The sequence below is a fragment of the Quercus lobata genome, chromosome 2 (genome assembly GCF_001633185.2).
Source record: "Quercus lobata isolate SW786 chromosome 2, ValleyOak3.0 Primary Assembly, whole genome shotgun sequence".
Lineage (NCBI taxonomy): Eukaryota > Viridiplantae > Streptophyta > Magnoliopsida > Fagales > Fagaceae > Quercus > Quercus lobata.
The window spans coordinates 71152723-71175908 of NC_044905.1; the positions used below are offsets into that span (position 1 = coordinate 71152723).

Consider the following 23186-nt stretch of genomic DNA (forward strand, 5'->3'; position numbering starts at 1 on the left):
TGGATTTGGTTTAAAACGTATAGTAAGAAATGATTCTCATGAAGTTCCAACAGGGACCATTCAAACTCTAATCCCATCTCCAAAGATATGGTGCTATTGGGAGTTTTCTAGATAGCCCTCCAATATTTTAGAATGTACACCATAGATAAATTTGCATTCTCATCTGTCCAACCTGATTATAACATTGAATGTTTATTTGATTCCATGGGAACCGTATGTATTTCCACGAATCTAAATTTGAACATCACATATCTTCAAGGAAAAGAAGTAATCATAATATACATTTCTTGTATCCAATGCAAATTTAACCTTGACCACCAAGGGCTTGTAGCTCAGCGGAATAGTCTCCTCTCCTTTATTGATCAAGGTTTGAATCATCCCTCCTCCATTGTTGTAACCTACTGAATTTTAGTTTTTTTTTAAATAAAAACAAACAAACTAACAAACTAACCTTGACCACCTGACTATAACAAAAGGCAAGGAGGCACCTCCATTGTTGTAAACTACTGAATTTTAGTTTTTTTTAAATAAATACAAACAAACTAACCTTGACCACCTGACTATAACAAAAGGAAAGGAGGCGGTGCCGTTGTTCGCTTCCAGGGGTAACCCCAAAGTTTGAGTAAAACATGGATAAAAAGATGTTCAAAACAATTCACTAGCCAAGTTGACTAACCCCAAAAAAAAATAGCAAAACTTAGATACAGTACTTAGATGTTATTCCTTAAGTTCCCCTTTTAAATTCTGCCATGTGGCTTTTTTCTTATGGGATGAAAGTGTATTTTTTTGTTAAGCAGTCACATGGCAGAATTTTTAGAAGGGAACCTAAAGAATAACACTTAAGGTATTGTACATAAGTTTTATCCAAAAAATTTAGCTATCCCAACTTTTCCAAGTATGACAAAAGTGGAACCTTCCCAAGCTACTGCTTGCATCCAAATTAAGGAAGATGAGACTAAAAATCACATATTTTATCCAAATGCACGGCACAACTCATTCTCATAAGTTTGAAACAAGTGGACTACTTGAAAACAATGCATGCAATCAAATTAGTATTCTTTCAGATGATCAAACATAGAAAACAAGCAAAGCTGCCAACCATAGATAAAGTTTGCCTTACCCATTCCAAAAGCATAAAATCTAAACAACACTACACAACTTGGTTTTGTTTTTTGATGTTCAATAAAAACCAAAAAAAACTCCTCCTGTCGAGTTTCTGATGTCTTAACAGTCCTTATGCATAATTCAAGCGGAATATGTCATTCAATACGTAAAAGCTCCCCTGCGGTGTTGGAATCAGATGGAACATCTACACAGAAATAAGGCAGTAAATAGGGTTAGAAGGCAAGAATCACACCAGACTGACTAGAACATTTTCACTGATGAGTGATCTACTCATTCAAACACCAAGTGCCCGCCATTCTAGCAGAAAACAATGTAAACACACCAATCCCAAAGTTCCCCCATTATGGCAGGTTGGTAGCGAGCTTTTAACAAAATCTCATCCCTTTGGTAAGTTTCACATTGGAAAAATCAATCAAAATCACCAGCTATTCTGCAGTATTGTGTGAAGTAAAAATCTAACTCTTGACTCAGCAAAGATATACCTCTTTTTAACATATAAGTAATAAGTTTTATTAGAAATAAGGAATCACCAAGTACATAGAATGTATATTAGATGTACATAACAGTTAAATTCTAAAAGTACAGTGACCAACAAATAAGATTGAGAAAGAAAGACTCAGCAAAGATACTCTTAAATACTCGTGTTCCTTATTCAGCATGTAATTGGTGTTGATAGAGGTGTCAGGTGCACTTGAATACACATGCCTCTTAGAGACTAGACACAAGCAAGCATGCAGCTAATTGAAGGAAGACGCACATTTTTAGATATAATAACCTCTAATAAAAAGATTCATAACATATAATATATATATATATATATATATATATGAAGGTTTATAAACTCAAAAAAGTAATAAATTTTCTGTCTTAGCTCGAATGGATAGTGCTATTGCACAAGATTTGTAAGCCCAAATTTTACATCAAGTTATTTCTATTTCTTAAACTTTTTATAGTAAATTTGAAAATATATATATATATATATATCTCAATAAATGGACAACATGAAAAGAATTTAGTCATATAAAGTTTAATTCTATGATAGCTATGATCAGAATAAAGTATATCACTCAATCAAAATATATCCACAAGGCAAAGACCAAAAAGTACAAAAATCATAAATTATCCTTGTTCGATACTTTGGATATGTAAAAGAAACATTATTTGTGCTGTAAAGCACCTTAAGAACAGTGCTTATATACTAAATCAATGGTCCATGTCATTGCCTTCAAGGTTTAGCATTTAATTTTAATGATTCAAATATTTGTTAGTAAAAATTTTAAAATAAAATAAAAAAGCCTTGACATGCTTTGTGCTTCCTTGAAAGGCACCAGAAAAGTGTGCTTGAAGCACGTTTCATTAAATAAGCTTCTCCTCAACCAAGCAAAAAAGCTTAGACCTGTGGTTTTGAGCTTTAAGCATGTTTAAACACATTTTTAACAACACTGCACGTACTACAACCAAGATACAAAACCTATCAAAATTTACATCTCATGAACAAGGAGAGATGGCAACAGATTAATGAGTGGGCTTACAGTGAAACAAACCAAACTTACATGTCCCTAGAGATAGTTTGGTCATGTGCAAAGAGGAATTAATGCACCAATGAAGAAGAATAATTTTGATTCAAGTACATGGAACAAAAATAGGTAGGGACAACTTAAAAATAACACTAGAAGTAACAAAGATGGACATTTTTACTATGCAACAAAGAGTATGAATTTGGTTATACTTATAATAGAATGGTGTAGAAGAATAAATGAGGCTGACCTCACTTTGTTTGTTGAAGATCCATAGTCAACCTTAAAATTTTTAGGACTAAGGTATATAGAATACTTACACATGCATAAATCGATGGCTACGCCTTTCATAACAAGCATTCGCTAAATATTTCAGGCAATTAAAGTGCCCGAGGAGAAGAAGAAAATAATATTGGCAATCTAAGATTAGTTTCACTTTTCTTATATTTGTCAATTTCCACATAATGTAATATGCAGTTTGAGAACCCTTGAAGCAACAATTAACATAAATGTGTGCAACTACACTCTTTTCATACAGTTTATTAGTTGACCATAGCAAAAGCCTCAATACCCATTCAGTTCATACTCTACACCATCTAGTCCTACCTAAATAAACAAAATGTCAGACCCTCTAATTCCCATCATGCTTAGAGACAAGACGAGTCCCTAGTAACGCATTCCCTGCACTATCAATGCTCCTTTCACACAAATGCATGCGACCCACATCTTTAGACCTCACATGCATGTCAAAGAGAGGTTGCATACACCCATTACATGAGACACCACCTCACTCATCACAACCCTGAAAACAAGACTAACTTACTCCACTCAACCACAACTTCACTATCAAGTTCACTTCCCTTATCTTATTTCCAACCTTGCTATGCCATTGATCACAGCATCCCCAATTCATTCACGCTTAAATGCCAAACATCATTATCCATTCACCAAATACAATGCTCCGTAATTCACAATAAGCAGCCATAATATGACTATCATATAACAGAATACAATTACAAGATACGAGGACATCTGGGTGTTTTTTGTTTTCTTTCTAATGTTTGTGTTTGGATTTACTTATCAAAAAAAAAAAAAAAAGTGTGCGTGTTGGGCATGGTAGGTGTTTGAAGAAATACCTGACTGAACTTGAGGGCATGTTGTTCGCCGGAAATCTGAAGATTTCCACTGACGAAGACAAGCATGCCACCGGCTGGACCAGAGGGCTGGCAATCGACGGTGGTGATGTGGTGCTTGCACTGCTGGAAAGGGAGGGAGGTGAGCTTAGCTACGATGTTGGGTGAGCCCTGGATCTTCTGCCCCTCGAAGGTCAGCATCGAACCTTCCTGGTACAGGTTCGACAGAGCAGATCGATTCGAATCGAAAGTCGAGTAGTAGTGCTCGACAAACGCCTTCGACACTTCGTCTGGGTTCATTTTTTTTTTCGATCCTCTCTCAAGTCTCTCTCTCACCTTTGCTTTGCGGCTCTCTCTCTCCTCTCTCTCTCTCTCTCTTACTGTCTCGCAAAAGTGTGTGACCTTTTGAGAATTGGAAATTCCTGTGGGGCCTTTTATTATTTGATTGTGTCTGCTAGGGCAAAAAAAGAAAGGCAAATCACAGCCGCCAGATTGAGAAAAAAGAGTAGTTTTTTTTTTTTTTGGGGCCTATTGGTTTTATTGGGAAAATAAAAAAATTACGTCGACAGCAGGGTTCGAACCTGCGCGGGCGAAGCCCAACAGATTTCAAGTCTGTCTCCTTAACCACTCGGACATATCGACGCTTGTTTTTAAATCGCTCTTTTGTTTTAATTTTAGTATAATCTTTTTAGTACAAATCCTTTGTTCAAACAATATATACTGTAGTGTATATATATATATATATATATATGTGTGTGTATTCTTTAAAAATCAACCCAAACAAACTCTACCACCGGGCCTACTGGCCCAAGTGGTACCGAGCCATGCTAGTGACTTTCAACTCAAGGGTTCTATCCCTTGCATAAACACTTACCCAACCAAAAAAAATAAAAACCCAAACAAAATCTCTATACACAAAAGTCACTTATTAGTGGCAGTGTTCAAGTAATTCATTAAAATTCCCCTTGTTTCTTAAGTATAGTACCGTGTGGAATTTGACTCTACTGGTCACATGTCACAGCCCTTTTTGGCCCTTTTTGCCATGACACTGGTAAGTGGTAACAACCAATAAGGTGGGGAACAGGATAAGCTTTAAAAGGAGAGTGAAGAAGTTGCTTTGTTGTTGTCAGGGAATAAGCGAAAATCAAGGCTACTAGATATTACAGAATCTGTTGATTTTGAACACAAATCATCATAATAACTAATACTCTACAATCTACACCTCCCTTTCACTTTAATACTTAAATTTTAAATTCTGTATGTTGATTTGATTATTCTCTCTAATTTGTCCCTTCCAACCCACTTGATCCGAAGTCCGAACCTAAATATTATTGTGCTAATAATATCAGTGTGTTTAGTCCCTGTAGCTGTAGGCCTCACTGGAAGAATTGCTTTCCATAACCTTTTTTTAATGCTAGGGATAGGAAGAGACAGCTCAGACGATGTGGACCTCACGTGATCCTATTATAGAATACACAAATAGGCAGCACAATGCATGCTTGCATAAAGTGCGCTCCATGCGACGGGTGTATAACCCTACATTACGATATGGGTTTGCTTTTTTTTTTTTTTTTTTTTTTTTTTTTTTTTTTTGGAGAAACAAATGGGTTAGCATTCTTAAGAATTTTGAATTTTGAAAATAATTCTGCCTAACACTCCGTTAGTTTCGATGGAAAAATTTATGTAAAGATAGTTTTTCATATTTTCTAGTGTTTGATAGCATAAAAAAAAGATAAGTTAAAAGAAAACTATTTTTGGTCAACATAAAAAGTATGACTTATTTTTAGAGATTATTTTCTATTAAATTTTTTTGGAAAACAATTATATCTCACAGCAAGCTAAACAAGAGAAGTTAAGAGGTTATTTTTCAACTTATTTAAAGTTGCTACCAAACATTAGAAAATGAGATAGTTTTATAGAAAATACTTATTGGAAAATGACTCATTTTTTAGAAAACGTCATTGCTGAAACAAACAGAGCGTAAAGTCAAGGACCTTATAATTCAATGATAATGTCAACTCTACTTTACAAAGGGATTTAAGATACAAATCCTCCCTCCACTATTATTATAAGCATAACCATCGAACTAAATAAAAAATAAAAAATCTACCATAAAATTTCTAAAATCATTTTCATTTATTTTGAATCAACATTATAATGACTAGAAAAAATAGAGAGAAAATCTATACACACAACTTTTATGGAACAACTCTGAAATGGTCGACATTCAAGAGTGATGAGAAAAAAAAGTAGTTGATCTATATAAAAGTGATTGTTTATCATTTACGGTCAACCATTCCAACATGATGGGACAAATAGTGTGGTCCTAAACAAATTGGACAAAATATAATCCACATATTTTTAATTGATAATTAAAATTTTGGAAACTCTATGATGGAGTTTCCGTAAGAATTCTAAAGAATTTTAAACTTAATTATATATATATATATATATATATATATATCTTAATCTTGAGATCAAATATGAATTATGTAACATTCTCGGATGTTACCCTTCTTTGTTTTTTAGTTACAAGTTACAACAATGGGAGATATTCTATAATGGTGCTACACCTCTTTTGAGTATGAGCATTTGTCAAGTCGGTTTTTTTTGAGGAATAAGTCGAATTATTTATTACAAGTAATAAAAAGAGGATATATTAAATAACAATCATTTTGTGCCAATGTATCTCCAGTTCTACACCATAGGTCTGTACCACTTAAAAAGTGTTATATAATGATTAAATGTTTTTCATGTGAAATAAACTTAATTGAGCGGGATGTCAATATGGCAAGGGAAGAAGGTTTGAAAAAGAGTTTTTTGATGGGATGCTAACTCTAGTGACTGACCCAAAAATAAACTCCAATATGACGCGCGCGCGCGCACACACACAAACCTTATCTATTATTGTTGTAAGTTGTAACAATTATAAAAATAATAATAATAATAATCTCCAAAATGCAACCAAATTGAGAGATGTTTCCTAATAATATTTTTATTTTTTTTGCAAAAATTCAATTTAGTCTTCTAACTTTTAATTTAATTGTCAAATTAATTCCTAAAGTTTAATTTTTGTCAATTTAGCCCCTCGCTTCAAATGAGTTAATTTGGTCTTTTTGTCTAATTCTATTAGCAAATGACACCCTTGAAACATATATATATATATATATATATATATTGATACATGATAGAAATTATACTCTAGTCTAATCTAACTGTATATGTGTGTGAAACTTCCTCTTAGAGAGCTGAACCCTATCTCTTGCCCCCCATCCCATAAGAATATTGTACTTGTAGATTGACCATCACACTAAGAGTGCAAGGTGATTGAAACATGTATTTTTACTAGTTTATAATCTCTACATGTACATAGGTGTAATTAAAACAATGTTCTCTCTATGTAACCTCTTTATAGGGTGAAAACTCATCCATGAAACCTTTAGAGCCCGTTTGGATTAAGGGGGGAAGGAGAGAAAGTGGACGTGAGTATGGTAGAATTTGTTGAAAATAGGCTAATTTTGATGCAAAACTACTCTACTCCTTCTCCTTTCCCTTCAATCCAAACAGACCATTAATATTTTTTTTTTTTTTTGAAAACTTGTTTAGATGGGTTAGAAGTTAGAACTTGCAAGAAATATAAAATCAGCAAATCAAGCTCTCGGAGAGTGGACTTTCCCTAGTAATTTCTCTGGTTGACCATTGCCAACAGCCTTCCCTTCTAGAGTCGAAAAAGCCCTTAAGTTTGATAAATTTTTTTACAAACCTTATGTTTGATAGTTGTTCATTGCCTTTGGAGTATTATTACAATTATTATGATTTAATTAAATCTTTTCAATTAAAAAAAAAAAAAAAAGAAGACAAAACAAAACAAAACAAACATAAATACAATCTTATGCAATAGCAGCAATACTGCCCAAATAAAAGTCCAACTAGGCCCCCATCCCACGCTATCTAGACTGGTATGCAACTATTTCAAGGTCCAAAAATGGAAGATTTTTGGATATGAATTAGAGAAGAAGTACATGGCTTGGGGATATATGACCGTTTGATGGGGCATTTTTGGTCAGTGTTTTTAAATAATACTATATGTTATAGAGACATTATTGTCGTAATGCAAAAATTCAAAATCTTAGGAACGAATTCCAATTACAAAGTACAATATGATAATACCAATTTGAAAGAACAAACAAACTAAATAGATTATTCAGCCAAAAAAAAAAAAAACACTAAATAGATCACAAAAACCACAGCTCCTATATAGGACAACATTAAAAAAAAGGGAGAAACGTTGAGGACAGCCTCGTCATGCATTTCGACCAAGACATATTTCCGGATTTTTTTTTTCTAAATAACCAAATCCCTCAAAAAATATCATTAGTTAGCAAGGTTTGGAAACTATTTAGCAATCTAACAAATCGAGTCCCTTAAACTCAAATTTGCTCTTTGAAATCGATCCAGGAGGAGTCGAGTTTCAGTTGGAAATCTAGTGTGAAACACTCGAGTTCCATATTAAAACAAACATGGTAGAAACTCATGCAACAAGAACCTAGATCCCACGCCCTGCTTTGAACCCAAATCTCCCTTTAGCAGCAAACCGACGCCTTCAGATCTTTAGCAAAAACAACAAACCCACGCCCTCCATCTCTATGTTTGATCTTCGCTGTTTTTCTTGTCTTGTTTGGGTCTTTGGATTTTGTAGCTTCGCAGGGAGATTTGGGAAGTTTGCCCTCCATCTCTATGTTTTTCCTCTAATTCATTTGATCTTCAGCAAAAACAACAAACCTACGCCCTCCATCTCTATGTTTGATCTTTGTTGTTGTTGTAGGTTTTTTTTTTTTTTTTGTCTTGTCTAAGTCATTGGATTTCGTAGCCTCGCAAGGAGATTTGGGGAGTTTGTTTCCGCCTTACTCTGGGTTGGTGTTTTTGCTATGGAACTCAAGTGTTTCACTCTCGAGTATGAAACTCGAGTGTGAGACACTCAATTTCCAACTGCAACTTGACTCCAGCTCGCTCGATTTCAAAGAGCAAAATTAAGTGTAACAGAGATTGCTAAATAGTTTCAAAACCTTACTAACTAATGAAATTGTTTGAAAATTTTGGTTATTTTGAAAAAAAAAAATCCCATATTTCCTAAAGTTTTGTTTGATAGCCACCCCGTGACCATGTTCCCCACATGGTTTTCTACATTTATGAAAAAATTGACAAATTATTCCAAGAGGTACCCGATTATTTTATTCGTATAGTTCGACAAAATGTAAAGATCCTTTTGGTGGTGATTGCTTAGCTGTAATTGTATGTTATACATGTATGACACACTCCAGGTCTTTACCATTTATCATATACTTCTTTGTCAAAAAAAAAAAGGTTTTTAGAAAAAAAATTCTGTCACTATCATTTTTTTTTTTTTTGCTAAGCTGTCACTATCATTTAAATATGTAGAATAGTTCCTCCATATATTTCTCAAATCACATGTCACGTGCTTAGTGATTTATAAGCCACACGAATATTATATGAAACATTTTCTTTAATAATATATTTGTTGATGGTACATTGGACCAAGATTGTAATTATATCAATTATAAAACGTAATTACGTGATCAAAATAATTGATAACTAAATGGCATGATAATAAAGTAATAAATGTTGGAAAGATTTTATTATTATTATTATTATTATTATTATTATTATTATTATTATTATTATTTTAAGATAGTGACAATATATCATTAATTATGCAGCTCGAATCATTTTTCCCTTGACCCAAGCACTTTGTGATATTGCTAAACTATACACAAAATAAAGGACGGAAAAGCACTAATGCTATATATATAGGAAAAGTTTAACTTCAAATATGTTTAGAGTTATCTTATTCCAACCTATTAGGTAGCGATCAAAGAGACTATCCATGTGTTGTTTTAGTCACATGACTTTCTTAATAAGTCATGTGATTTGTTTAAATAATATACATAGGTAGTCTTATAAATCGTCACGTAATGAGTGAGAAAAAATAATTGCAAACATGTTTAGTGCCAAATTTTTTCCATATTTATAACCTATTATATACACGTATCATCATTTGACATATATTTGGAAGAATTTTTTTAATTTAATATTTGGAGAGAATTATGACTTATTTTACTTGAGTATTATCTATAGGAAAAAGTTTGGCTATAAACTTAATTGTAACCAACGGCTATAACTCCATTCAATATCTTTTTATTGAATTTCAAGTTTGATAAATCCACAATTAAATTACATTTTCTTCTTATATCCTTCATACTTGCAAAAATTTTAGAATATTAAAGATCATTAACTATGTCGTAAATCAAATGTTTTAATTTAAAATTTTTGTGATCTAAAATTATGCATAAAAATTAAAATTTATGGATTGAATAATAAATAATATCTTATTGACATGCATGTTAAGAACATAAAGAACATACAATCTAACAATTATATTCAAAATATATAGTTATGTTAATTTTTTTTTTAATGGGAGTTGTTGCCATTGGATATAACTAAATTTGTAACCAAATTTTGTCATTATCTATAAATGTGTTTATAATAACATTTTTTTAGATAGTTACAATATACTGCTAACATCACAGTTTGAACATTTTTCTCCTAAACCCACAACCACTTTGTATATGAAAACGTGTCAATTAGGTCTCAATCACTCAATCAGTTAATTTTTTGATATTGATAATGCATTACAAGGCAACTAACATTTATATTATGATTTAGTAATTTACGCAATTTGAAATAGGTCAATTATCAATTTATATTTTGAATTTGAATATTATACCAATGATTCAATATAACTTATTACTCAATCCTTAAGAGAATTGTTATGTCCACAACAATTTTACAATAAATCATATATTGTTAGTTGTTATTGGTTCTAATTTGAATCCACAACTTATATTACTTTTTTTTGCCTACACATAATAACCAAAACAACCTGCCACTTATAGGATTTGTTATAAAAAAGTTGTGAAAATATTATAGGTATAACACTTCTCCCATCTTTTATACTCTTATTCTCTAAACATTCTATATTTTGATTTAGCTTTCATGGTTGGGAAAGTAAATCCTACCTTCCCACGTTATGGGATTGGTAATAATGTAATATGCAAACATGCTAGCTTGTGCCTTGTGACGTGTATTTTACCATTCGAGGGAAAATAAACAAATCAAGTTGATAATCTAACAATCACAACCACGTACCAAAAAAATAAAATAAGATAAAAAGCACGAAAACGAAAGTAGTATCATAATTGTTGAGGATATCAATTATCAGACCTATTTTTTTAGGATAAAAATACAAATTTACGTAAACAATGACATATGAGTGCTTGGGTTTTCTAAAGTCATGTCCTAAATGATAACTCTCCAATTACAAATAAAATTTTCTCTCCCCCACTCAGTATTGAGATTGACCGCTTGTACATAATGCAGTATAAAGTAATGTTTATTAATTGAAGGGTGGAAAGGAAGTACACAAAATAGTAACTAATTTGAATTATTGCGACCAATGATGGATCTATATATATATATATATATATATATATATATTTGTGCAAAGAGGAATTTTATTTAAAAGAAAATAAATTACAGGACCACACGTCTACAAGCACTTTTCTATGAGTGTCTATTTGAAAACTATCCTTAATATACTGCTCATATACAAAAATAGGGCAGGTTTCATAAATAAACCAAAGATGGATATTGCTTCCACCAATCCAAATAAAAACGTTTGTTTTTAATTTTTAATTTTTAAATTTTTTTTTTGGACTTGGCTTGGGTGCAGAGCTTCAATGCACTAGCCTTGTGGACTGAATCTTTGCCATATTTTTTGGTCAACTTTGTTACAACAGAAGGATAAATTAGAGTGATCAATTTCCATAATCCACCATATCTTTTGTTTTACAACATGTTAATTGAAGCTGGATCTTGTTGGCCTTTTTGTGAGTTGTAAATTGAAATTTTCCTTTCCAGACTTTAGTAGAGAGTTGTTTGAAGTAGATTGTAAAGGAATGGAAATTATGGTTGTTGATGGGGAGGAGGTTCTTTCTCTCACTCAAAATGATTATCTGCCTATTACCTTATCTGCCCTATTTTCCTAAAAAACAGAAGCATAAAAAGCAGAACTGAGGATAAACTCCAACCAATTAACAAACACAAACCTAAGAATCAAAGAGTTAGAGTAGGGAGAGTCATGATAGCTTCCCTTTTTCACATGAGAAATATTCCATAAACAAAAGGAGGAAATGAGATGTTTAATAATTTATTAGTCTGCCCATGTTCATGAACTAATTCTCAAAGTGGATACTTAAAATATTTGGGAAAAAAAATAGTGGTTTTAAAATATTTTTTAAAAATGAAAGAGGTTTATAATTCAGTAGCATAATTTCATTCAATCTCAATTGTTGTAACTAGAGAACTTGCATTAGTCAATACAAAATGGCATAAACGAAAAAATTCAACTAGCTAACCAAAAAAAAAAAAAAAAGCATCCACATTAGTTTGTCAAAAATTATAATATCTTACCCACAATTGCAATGCCCTTGTAAATTTACACAGCTATTGTTCAAGTGTAAAAATATATTTTATTTATTTCTCATTTCATTTTTCGGTTTTTAAAAAGTGGTTTATGTAAATAAAAAATAAATATTTTATTGAAACAAATTTTAAAATAGATAAAAGGATGTAGATGTTTTTGGAAAGTAGTTAAGTAAAATAGAAAAATTAGATTCTTATACTAAAATAGACAGAAATTTTTGCCGTAACTAATGCAAATTCCTCCCCATCTACTTTTGTTACTGTTCTATTTGTATAAAGTATCAATAGCCAAAGCATGTAATAATATTATGATTTTTTAGTACTTGTTTGAGATATACTTATAAATTTATTACTTATTGTGGGGGCCAGTCAATCAACAGGCCCATTAAGGTCAGGATCGTTAGGCCTGTGGCCCATCCGAGGATGCATATCCGCCCGAGGAGGCCAAGTCAGGTCATAAGGGTAATTATCGAGGGGGGGGTGGTAGTCAATATCACGAAGATAGAGTTCCGTATTCGTTCGAGGACGCCATACTCCTCGACAGCATGCGTCCGAGGACGATCAGGACGCGGTCTTGTTACAACCGGACCTCGGAATTATGTCACCACTAAAGATGGGATAACAGACCAAGGGTAAGAAAGAAAAGACAAACAAATATCTATAACTACAACTGTCTCCGCATTAATTACCTCTCAACCAACTCTCTGACCGCATTAATGTGGAGGTGATACCTGAACAATAAGGAGGCAGCCTTACAGCTGCCTATAGGAAGTTCCAGGAGGTGCTAGATGGGACAGAAAGAAATCTTCCGAATCCAACCTACACGTGTGTGGTGAGGATGAAACACAGAGGGTGATATATAAACTGAAAGAAGAACATGCAAGAAGGGGGATTGGAATAAAAAAGAGAAAAGAGAAGGAAAGACTAAAGAAGAAGAACGTGAAAAGTAAAAGAACTGTATCAATTACAAGAGAAAAACCGATTGTTGCGCCAGTTCTGGGCTTTCAATATATATGAGGGTGAAACTTTTCATTCCAAAAAAGTTAATCTAGTTCTTAATACCCATGCTCTACAAATTATATTATTTGGACCTATTTACGTGCGAGCCCAATATCATTTTGGGTAGTTACAAAATCGTGTCCTTAACACTTATTTTTTCAATCATTTGCAAATTTCATTGGCTACTTACTTATTTTATTTAACTTTTATTATTATTATTATTATTATTATTATTATTATCATTTGTCTTTTTAAGAAAAGAAAACTAAAAAAGGAAATAATCAATGTCAATTAGTACAAATCTAAAAACATGTACTAAATGTAAATTGCGTATCCAATTCAACTTTGTCATCCCATATTTAAAATAAGGCAAAGAGGTTGGAAGCCAAGATTATCGGCCATGGAAACGGTCAACCATCATCATTTTTTTTCTTCCCATAAACAGTAACCCTTGTCTTTCTTCTTCTTCTTCTTCTTCCCAAAAAAAAAAAAACATCATTGTCACACAGTACCATTAGAATATACAGTATATATTATGTTGTCGCTTCGTTGTCAATTCTCCCATCTATTTTTAATTTTTAAACACTCACGAGTCACTCATGACTCACCGAGTCACCATAGTGTCATTGCCTGTAAATTTCTGAAATGAATACATATTAATTTTATTTTTTGTCGTACAGTACATTTGCTTTTGGTTTTGGCTTTTTATTTATGAACATAATTCCAATCCAGCTCTTTTTTTATCTCGAAAAAAGAAGAAAAGAAAAAAAAATTCTAAGCCTGTCACCCAGTTCAGTGTTCCAACCCAACACATCATCATCGTCAATCATCATACCCCACCTATCTCTCTGTGTCTCACTCTTTGTTTGCTTTTGTTGTTGTCGTTGTTCCCAATAATTAAAAAAACGTCAACCTTTTCTTTCCTCAGAGAATTTAAAAATCAGAAGCTATGGTGTGAAGTGACTGAGAGAGAGAGAGAGAGAGAGAGAGAGTCTGAGTGAGTGAATGAATGAAAGATCCGACAACAATGGTGGGTTTTTGGAGAGAGAGTTTAGGTTCGTTTGTGAACAACAGATGGCTGGTGTTTGTGGCAGCAATGTGGTTGCAGTCGTGTGCAGGGATTGGGTACTTGTTTGGTAGCATATCACCTGTGATAAAGAGCTCGCTTAGCTATAACCAGAGGCAGGTTGCGAGGCTTGGTGTGGCTAAGGATTTAGGTGACAGTGTTGGGTTCTTGGCTGGGAGCTTGTGTGAGGTCTTGCCCTTGTGGGCTGCTCTTCTTGTTGGTGCTGTCCAGAATCTTGTTGGGTATGGCTGGGTTTGGCTTGTTGTCACTGGGAGAGTCCCAACTTTGCCTTTGTGGGCTGTAAGTACCACTTCCATTTGAATTTTTATTATTTTCTCTTTGTTGGGTTTTTGTTTGTTTGAGCTTTGCCATATGTCTATTCGATGTTTCGTTTGTTTGTTGATCGTGTTTGGCTGTTTTGATGTTTTTGGGATCATGTGACTCTGTGAGTTTCAACTTTCAATCAAGAGATGGCCTTTTTTCCTGTCTCTTATTTTTTATTCGTCATAGGTTTAGCTGATGATTTCAGCTTCCGATGATTTAAATTTCTGTGTCTTATTTTTTATTCATCACAAATTTAGTTGATGATTTATTTTAAAATTGCATGTGTTACAGTTTGTATGTTTCTTTGAAAGAGAGAAGAATTCTAATGCAACATGTTTTCAGACTTTTATTTCAATTTTTTCGTTGAATATTCAAAATTTCCTGCTCTGTACCATTCTTGTTTTAGTATCTGAACTCAAAATAAAAGAAAAGTTGCAGTGATCCAAAAGATTACCAATCTTATTCGTTCTGTGTTTTTAGTTTTTACCCTTTTTTTGAACTCATATTCTGTACAGAGATCTTGATTTTCTCTGGTTTTGATGTTTTACTACAAGAAAGTGAAATGAATTATTTTTGCTGATACTATAGTTTAGTTGAAACTTTCATGTGATTCTGTTTTATTTGGAAGGAATTGATTACATTAAATACGAAAATAAAAGCAAATAAAAATAAATCCAAACCTAAATGATCACAGAATCAATCAGCATTAATTACATGCTAAAAGTGCTCAGCATCAATCATTAATTAGGATCAATTAGAATCCACCATCAAAAAAAAAAGAAAAGGATCAATTAGAATCAATCACAGAATCAATCAGCATTAATTACATGCTAAAAGTGCTCAGCATCAATCAACATTAATTAGGATCAATTAGAATCCACCATCAAAAAAAAAAGAAAAGGATCAATTAGAATCAATCGGGTATAACAGGCATATTTGGTGTCCGCACCAAAGGCAACAGTGTGCCTTAGGACACACGTTAGTAAAATCCTTGTTTTTATCTTCTTATTAAGAATCTATGAGATGCAGGTCCAAATTGTTTGGTCTCTGACTTGTATGTTGCCCCTTAAATGCATTAAATATAGATTTCTAACATTGTTGCTGAATCAGAAATTTGTTCTTTCCATCAGATCATATTGTCCAACTAGTTGTTCTCATATTCATGAAAAAAAAAAAAAACTAGTTCTCATACTAAACATTAAATTGAACTTTTGTAATACTTGGTCTCTAGTATATATATTCTTAAAGGTCGGTCCTACTTCTTGCAAGATGGTTATTTTACTCCAGCATTTCTTTTGTTGGTTACTACATATACAAGGCCATGATTGAGAATTGGATACTTTAGTGATATGCTTAACTATTGGGCTATGTATTTCACCAGAATCTTTTTTATGGATGATCTTCAAGAAATAGCTTGCTTTATGTGGTGATAGAAGAGGGAAGTTTCTTTTCTCTGTCTTTTCCCAACCGAATAGAACGACATAAGACTTAGTTAAAGAGAAACGCTTACAGATTGACCAAGCAAAGGATTCTGAGTTCTTATTTGTCTCCATCAAACTTATATAATTTTATTTTATGTTTATCTCAGTCTAAGAGCTATTGAATTTAGTTTTAAAAGTAATTTATCAGTTCACTTAAACTGCACATGTGAAGTGAGTCCTGTGAGCTCTAAAGGATGAGCTGTGAGCTGTGCTGAGCACAAGCAAGTGAAGCTGATAATCCTTTACTGATCAATAAGCCAAGGCCAGCTAAATTGAGAGCGGTTCTTCTTCTTCTTTCAATGTTACTTACTAGTTGTCATATTAAATGTGCACATACTTTATTGAGACCCTTAGGGTGACATTTGGATGCAATCTATTTCACATTACTTGACTGCTATTAAGGACTCCAGACATTTGGCTCACACTCGTAATGATTTTCTTTTCCCCCCTTCTAGATTCCGAGAATGTATTGCTATATTAAGAAAATTATCTGAAGGCTCAACATTAGTGCTTGTGTTTTTTTTTTTTTTTTTTTTGAGAAACAGTGCTTATGTTTTCTGAGTCTGAGATATTTAGAAAACTTTTGAATCTTATATACCATCTTGGCTGGTTATATCATTAACAGAAATCAGTATGCAGATGTGCATTCTTATATTTGTGGGAACAAATGGTGAGACATACTTCAACACAGTTGCTCTGGTTTCTTGTGTGCAAAACTTCCCAAAAAGTAGGGGTCCTGTGGTTGGAATTCTGAAAGGATTTGCTGGATTGGGTGGTGCAATTTTGACTCAGATATATGCAGTGATTCATTCCCCTGATCATGCATCTCTGATTTTCATGGTTGCAGTCGGTCCAGCAATGGTAGTTATTGCTCTAATGTTCCTTGTCAGACCTGTTAAAGGTCACAAACAAGTCCGGCCAACTGATGGCGTATGCTTCACATATATCTATAGTGTGTGCATCCTACTGGCTGCTTATTTGATGGGGGTCATGCTTGTTGAAGATCTGGTTGATTTGAACCATACAGTGATCACAGTTTTTACTGTAATTTTGTTTATCCTTCTCCTGATTCCAATTGTGATTCCCGTGTCACTGAGTTTTTTGATAGATCCAAGACCTCCAGAAGAAGAGGCACTTCTGCCTGAGCCACAGAAACAAGAACCTGGCGGACTTCAACGGGAGTCTAGTGAGCTAATATTCAGTGAGCTGGAAGATGAAAAGCCTAAGGAAGTGGACTTGCTTCCAGCATCAGAGAGGCAAAAACGAATTGCCCAATTGCAAGCAAGACTCTTCCAGGCAGCTGCAGATGGAGCAGTAAGGGTCAAGAGGAGGAGGGGTCCACATAGAGGGGAGGACTTCACCCTGATGCAAGCTTTAATTAAAGCAGACTTTTGGCTTATGTTTTTCTCACTTCTATTGGGTTCTGGATCTGGGTTGACAGTGATTGATAATCTGGGTCAGATGAGCCAGTCTCTAGGGTATGATAACACACATATATTTGTATCCATGATCAGCATTTGGAACTTTTTAGGTCGAATTGGTGGTGGTTACTTCTCTGAGCTTATTGTGAGGTACAAGTTGATCTCATTTCCTGCTGGATGTATATTAAGCTTTAATTTTGATTTTGAGTTTTTTCCCCCTCACCCATGTGATTTTATTCAATAGGGACTATGCTTATCCAAGACCGGTGGCAATGGCTGTGGCGCAATTCATTATGGCAATTGGTCATATTTTCTTTGCAATGGGGTGGCCTGGGGCAATGTACATTGGTACGCTGTTGATTGGACTTGGTTATGGGGCTCATTGGGCGATTGTGCCAGCTGCTGCCTCCGAGTTGTTTGGTTTGAAAAAATTTGGGGCTTTGTACAATTTCCTCACAATGGCAAACCCTGCAGGTTCTTTAGTCTTCTCTGGTCTAATTGCTAGCAGTATATATGACCGTGAAGCAGAGAAGCAAGCTCATCAACACCATTCCCAGCAGCAGAATTGGGTATCAATTTTCTCAGGCATGTTTGGTGTGGATGAACCACTGAAGTGTGAAGGTGCAGTATGCTTCTTTCTAACTTCAGTAATAATGTCTGGATTCTGCATTATTGCAGTTGTATTAAGCATGATTCTTGTTTATCGGACCAAGATTGTATATGCTCACCTCTATGGGAAATCAAGTTCAACTAGGCTTACATAACCAGATTATCATCCAAATTATTGTGGTTTGTTCAAGGTTCTCTAGTTATCTTCCATGTTATTATAAACGTTCATGATACATCATGAGAATGATGTGAAGGAAAGCATGGTCCAAAAACTTCTCTTGAGAAGCATGGTCCAAAAACTTCTCTTGAGAGTGAGACCTTTGCTCCGTGTAGTGTGTTGTAGTTGGTCACCAAGGGCTTAGTTGTGTTGTGTGAGATTTTCTCATTTGAATGTTGAGATGTTGTATTTATTACCTCTCCAAACATTAATTGGCTTGAAGTTTTTAGAATCACTGCCAGTTTTGTCCACTGTGCTTCACAAATGACTAAAACATGCTTGCCCAGTATGTTCTTGGTTTCTGTTCTTTACCATTGTTTTCAAGGTGCTATGTGTTGAGGCTGTTTTTTCTCATGCCATGTGGTGTAATTTCATTTGAGCTTGTATCCAGCCACATAGGTTGAGCTTTTAGTTCAAGATAATTTGAACTTCAACGCAAATGAGGCCAAACTTGTATCCAACCACATGGGATGAGCCTTTGCCCAGAATTCTTTATACTTTTATAGTTGGGCTCGTGGTCCACAATTGTTTTCACCTCTAGGGAATGGGCTCACGATCTAATTTCAATTACATCATAAATGGGCTCGTGGTCCACATTATTTCTTCACTTCACCGTGTGGACTCCTATTGGACCCTTAGCTTGTATATATATATATATATATATATATATATATATATATTTATATATTTTTCTTGGATTGGGTTTATGGCCGAAATTTCACAGAATGAGGTCAAGGTATGCATATTTCCTGTACATTATTTCTTTCATATCTTTATAATGGGATTCTAAAATTAGTGCTCCTATTTATCCAAAATGTATTTGAAGAAAAATGTCCAATTACAAACTAATTAAATTATTTGGGCCAGAAGGCTACAAAATCATAATCCAAATCAATCTGATGTATTGAATTTGTATTGCTTTGTTTTAATGAAATATCTTCTTCCTACACCCCAAAAAAAAAAAACTCATAAAAAGTTTACAAACTAATGTAAAAATAAATAAATAATGCAATTGGTACCACTTCAACAACTCAATACAACAACTCAATAAATAAATTGTAAGGCATCTATTACCAGCTTAATGAACACTCTTATTGGAAGCAATTTTATAACCGAGAATTAAATAATGGAACACATTATAATTGAATATATCTTACAACCCAGCCGACATATTCTAATTAAATGAATAATAATACAAGTGCAGCAATTGCTACCTATATTATATATAGTAATCAATTTTCGTGATTACAGATTAACTTCTTCTGTTCTTCGGAGGGTATTATTTCACAATGATCATACTTTCCTCACTAGAACCTGTAATTGTTGCTAGGATATATCCTATCTTCATGAATTGAATGCTGTGCAGTCTGTCCTAATCTGTCCATCGTTACCAGTCTTAACACCAACTCTACCGAGCTTCCTCATTGCCGCAATAAAAGCTCCATTGAAATCACCAGGATTGTTTGCAAAATCAACTATAGTAGGTTGAGATGTTGGGTCAGTGTAGAGCACCTGATCTGAAGCTAACAAGCCCTTTCCTGCAACCAGGTTTTGGTAGTACACATTGTCAAAAGTTTGCGGGGTTACAGGATCAAGATCAACAGCTATGCTGGGGTCTACATTTTGAGGACAACCTGCTTCCAACTGCTGGGCATAAGTAGGATTCAAAGAAGGGTCGACAGGAGAGGATGATGAAAATGAGTACAAGCGGTTTGAAAAGCGACTGCAGTGTGAGAAGCCTACAGTATGGGCTCCAGACAATGCAATCATATCATTTTGGCTAAGATTGTTTTTGGCAAAAATGGTGCTGAGCTGGTTGAGATTAAAGGTTGGTTCTGGCAAATTACCAGCTACCAGAGATGCCTGAGAAATAAGGCCATCGCGGCGTCCAAGTTCTACATTGAATGAAGGGCCTCCAGCCTGAGAGTTTTGTATATATTAGTTCGATTATGTAAGATAGAAATGTAGTTAGCTTTGGTTTGAAGTACAGATAATTGAATAAGCAACCAAACCAGTCTTACCAGGACAACAACATCTCTTGCAGCAATAGCTAAAATGTCGGCACATGAGACTTTGCCAGGGCAGGCTTGTTCCACGGCTTGCTTTGCCTTGATGACAGTGTCAAACCCATCTCCAGCTAGGGAAAGATTATCTTGGGCATCCTTTTCTGCATCACTATTTGGCGATGATATCATGATTGAGCCGTCACATCCCTACCAAGAAAAGTATAGAGAATTATTATAGCCAATTGTAAACGGTTTTAGACCCCATGTATGCATGTATCTAATAAGAGGATTTATTAATAAGAGGATTCTCTGTTTGAGTTTCAACATTTTATATACTAAAATACTTAATCTCTCTAAAATATCACTATCTTTTATTTAAATAATTTTAAATTAAAAAGACAAATTGGTTAGAAGAGTAATTTATTATTCCTAAGTTTTAGGTTTTTTCCTTTATTTTCTCTATTTAACCTAAACTTAAGATGCTATCTCTATCTTATTTTTAAATATTATTCCATGTTACCTTACATTTTTTTTAAAAAAAATAATAACACTTTCCCTAAACATATTTATAATTGTTATTGGATACAAGTGAAAATTGCTCATTTCCAATAGCATATTTGCATGATACAAGACAAAAAGTATAAAGACTAACTTATTTTCAAAATGTTAAAAATTAAATTATTAAAAATAAAGCTGAGACAAAAAGTAACGTAAAACCTGCCAACAATACATTAAAAAAAAAATTAAGCATATAATCCTTTCCCAAATACACACTAATGAACAATTAGTCAATCATAGCATTTGAAAAACCTGCAGGCTTTAAAAGTTTTCTCTAGATAGGTTAGGCATATTTATGCGTGTCATGTTTTACAAAGCCTTATAAACCTTTTGTGCACTTTACTCTACCGTGACCTTCCTACATGCGGAGTAGAATCCTTTGCATTTCAGGTCAATTTCTCACTATCCCTTTAATGACCATATATAAATTCCATGAATGAAAAGAAAAAAAGAGTAAAAGTTTCAAACCTGTGGAATTAATGGAAAAACACATGTAGACACTAGAAAGCAGAAATCATTGACAAATCTAAAAGAATTATATCCAAGGAAACTCACAAACATTTTACTTGGATATATCATATATATGTATATATATATATATATATATCTAGTAATTATTTTTTTGATGAACTATCTAGTAATTATTTGTGTCCTTGTGATCTCAATCAAACAAATAGTTGTTGAAGACTTAAATGTTACATGTCGCTATCCATTTAGAATTATGTGATTTAGTATTTCAAGTTGCCTCATAGCTAGTCAAAAGTTCTGTCATGCCAGGTTGTGCATGAATACAACAGCATCCAATTGTGACTGTTTCCAATAATAATTAAATAAAATAAATTTATCTTTTTAATAATAATAAAAAAAATCAGTAATTCAGAGCCTCATGTATTGCGTATTCACTACAAAAAGCAATTTTGGGTTTCCACTATCACCATGACTACACCTTCTATATAGAACTTCCTTGTTGTATGAACAATAAGACCCTGTGACAACTGACAAGTGACAACTATGAATGCATATTGGTGATACCATTATTGTCTCAAGAGTATCAATATCAAACACCTAATAATTGTTAACAGGTTAATACAACTGAGACAGAAACTCAATACCTCAACAAAGCAATCATGGAAAAATAGACGCAGAGTGGCTGGGATTGTGGTGAAAGTCTGGCTAAACTTTGTAGATACTGCCTGTTGCACTATGGACTCAACGTTTGGGCAGCTCGAGCTGTAGAAATTTTCAACTAGTTGCCCCTCTCCTCTCCATATGATCATAAAAGCCAGTAACAAAACTATCCCTCTCCATAACCCCATTTCCCTCGCTTATCTATATTCAACTTTTCTCTTCACCTCTTTAGTTGTTTCTCTCTCTCTCTCTTTCTCTGTAGCTATTGCTCAATAGTAATGACTGTTATATATAAGGAAAGAAAGAAACATAGCGAGATGCATGCTTTGCCTACTTGGTCTATGCGTGGAAGGATTCAACATTTTAATAACCAAACCTTATTTTAACGTGTTATTGGGTATTAGTCATAGTGCTATTGGACCGCCTACCCAGTAAGATTTAGCCACATTATATTATTCCATTATTGCATGGTGGACTTCCAAGTTCCTACGCTCAGAGCTCCAATAAGCTTTAAAATATTAAATAAATAAACAATCAATTTCTACATTTTAAACGGTACTTTGTAGAGGCGCCTATGAAATGTCTCTTTACCAATCATTTTGAAAAGAGTTATCATAAACAAATTGTTTTATATAGTTTTACCAAACATCTATTGGTTGTATGTGTTTAGTGTTCACTATTTATAACTCCAGTTTACAACTACAAAAGTTAGACCCTTTTATAGTTATACTCTGGTTATGTAATGTATTATAAACCTGATTTAAAATGCTATTATTACTATTTTCATATGTATTCTAATAAGTATTACAGTTTACTCCAATAAGAATAATTTGTCCTTTTGGTATAAATGCTAAGTGTAGATGCATGGGTTATGGGCAAGGCCGGCCCAAGGCCTAGGCAAGTTAGGCCTAAGGCCCCACTAAAAAACAAAAATTTTCTTAAGGAAAAAGGCCTTACTTTTCATAGTTAAAGACCCAAATTTTTATAAAATTATATATATTTTCTAAAAGTTGTACATTTTTTTTTATTAGTGATGTTAA

General features: G+C 33.6%; 3 protein-coding genes and 1 non-coding gene across 4 annotated transcripts; 1 reads left to right on the top strand and 3 right to left on the bottom strand.

The window, feature by feature from the left end:
• Positions 1-996: 996 nt before the first annotated feature.
• On the bottom strand, positions 997-4205 carry LOC115976421 (nuclear transport factor 2B-like). Its single transcript, XM_031097688.1, has 2 exons — positions 3779-4205; positions 997-1309 (listed from the first exon to the last, which is right to left on the bottom strand). Exons 1-2 carry the CDS (start codon positions 4073-4075, stop codon positions 1235-1237), a joined length of 372 nt encoding a protein of 123 aa, XP_030953548.1. The 5' UTR covers positions 4076-4205; the 3' UTR covers positions 997-1234.
• A 130-nt stretch (positions 4206-4335) lies between these two features.
• On the bottom strand, positions 4336-4417 carry TRNAS-UGA. The gene has a single exon. It is a non-coding gene; the product is annotated as a tRNA-Ser (tRNA).
• A 9415-nt stretch (positions 4418-13832) lies between these two features.
• On the top strand, positions 13833-18689 carry LOC115976423 (protein NUCLEAR FUSION DEFECTIVE 4-like). Its single transcript, XM_031097690.1, has 3 exons — positions 13833-14702; positions 16847-17778; positions 17873-18689. The coding sequence occupies exons 1-3, from the start codon at positions 14346-14348 to the stop codon at positions 18390-18392; spliced, it is 1809 nt and encodes a 602-aa protein (XP_030953550.1). The 5' UTR covers positions 13833-14345; the 3' UTR covers positions 18393-18689.
• Positions 18690-19577: 888 nt separating this feature from the next.
• On the bottom strand, positions 19578-22483 carry LOC115976425 (peroxidase 55). Its single transcript, XM_031097691.1, has 3 exons — positions 22131-22483; positions 20476-20667; positions 19578-20374 (listed from the first exon to the last, which is right to left on the bottom strand). Exons 1-3 carry the CDS (start codon positions 22332-22334, stop codon positions 19799-19801), a joined length of 972 nt encoding a protein of 323 aa, XP_030953551.1. The 5' UTR covers positions 22335-22483; the 3' UTR covers positions 19578-19798.
• Positions 22484-23186: the final 703 nt, after the last annotated feature.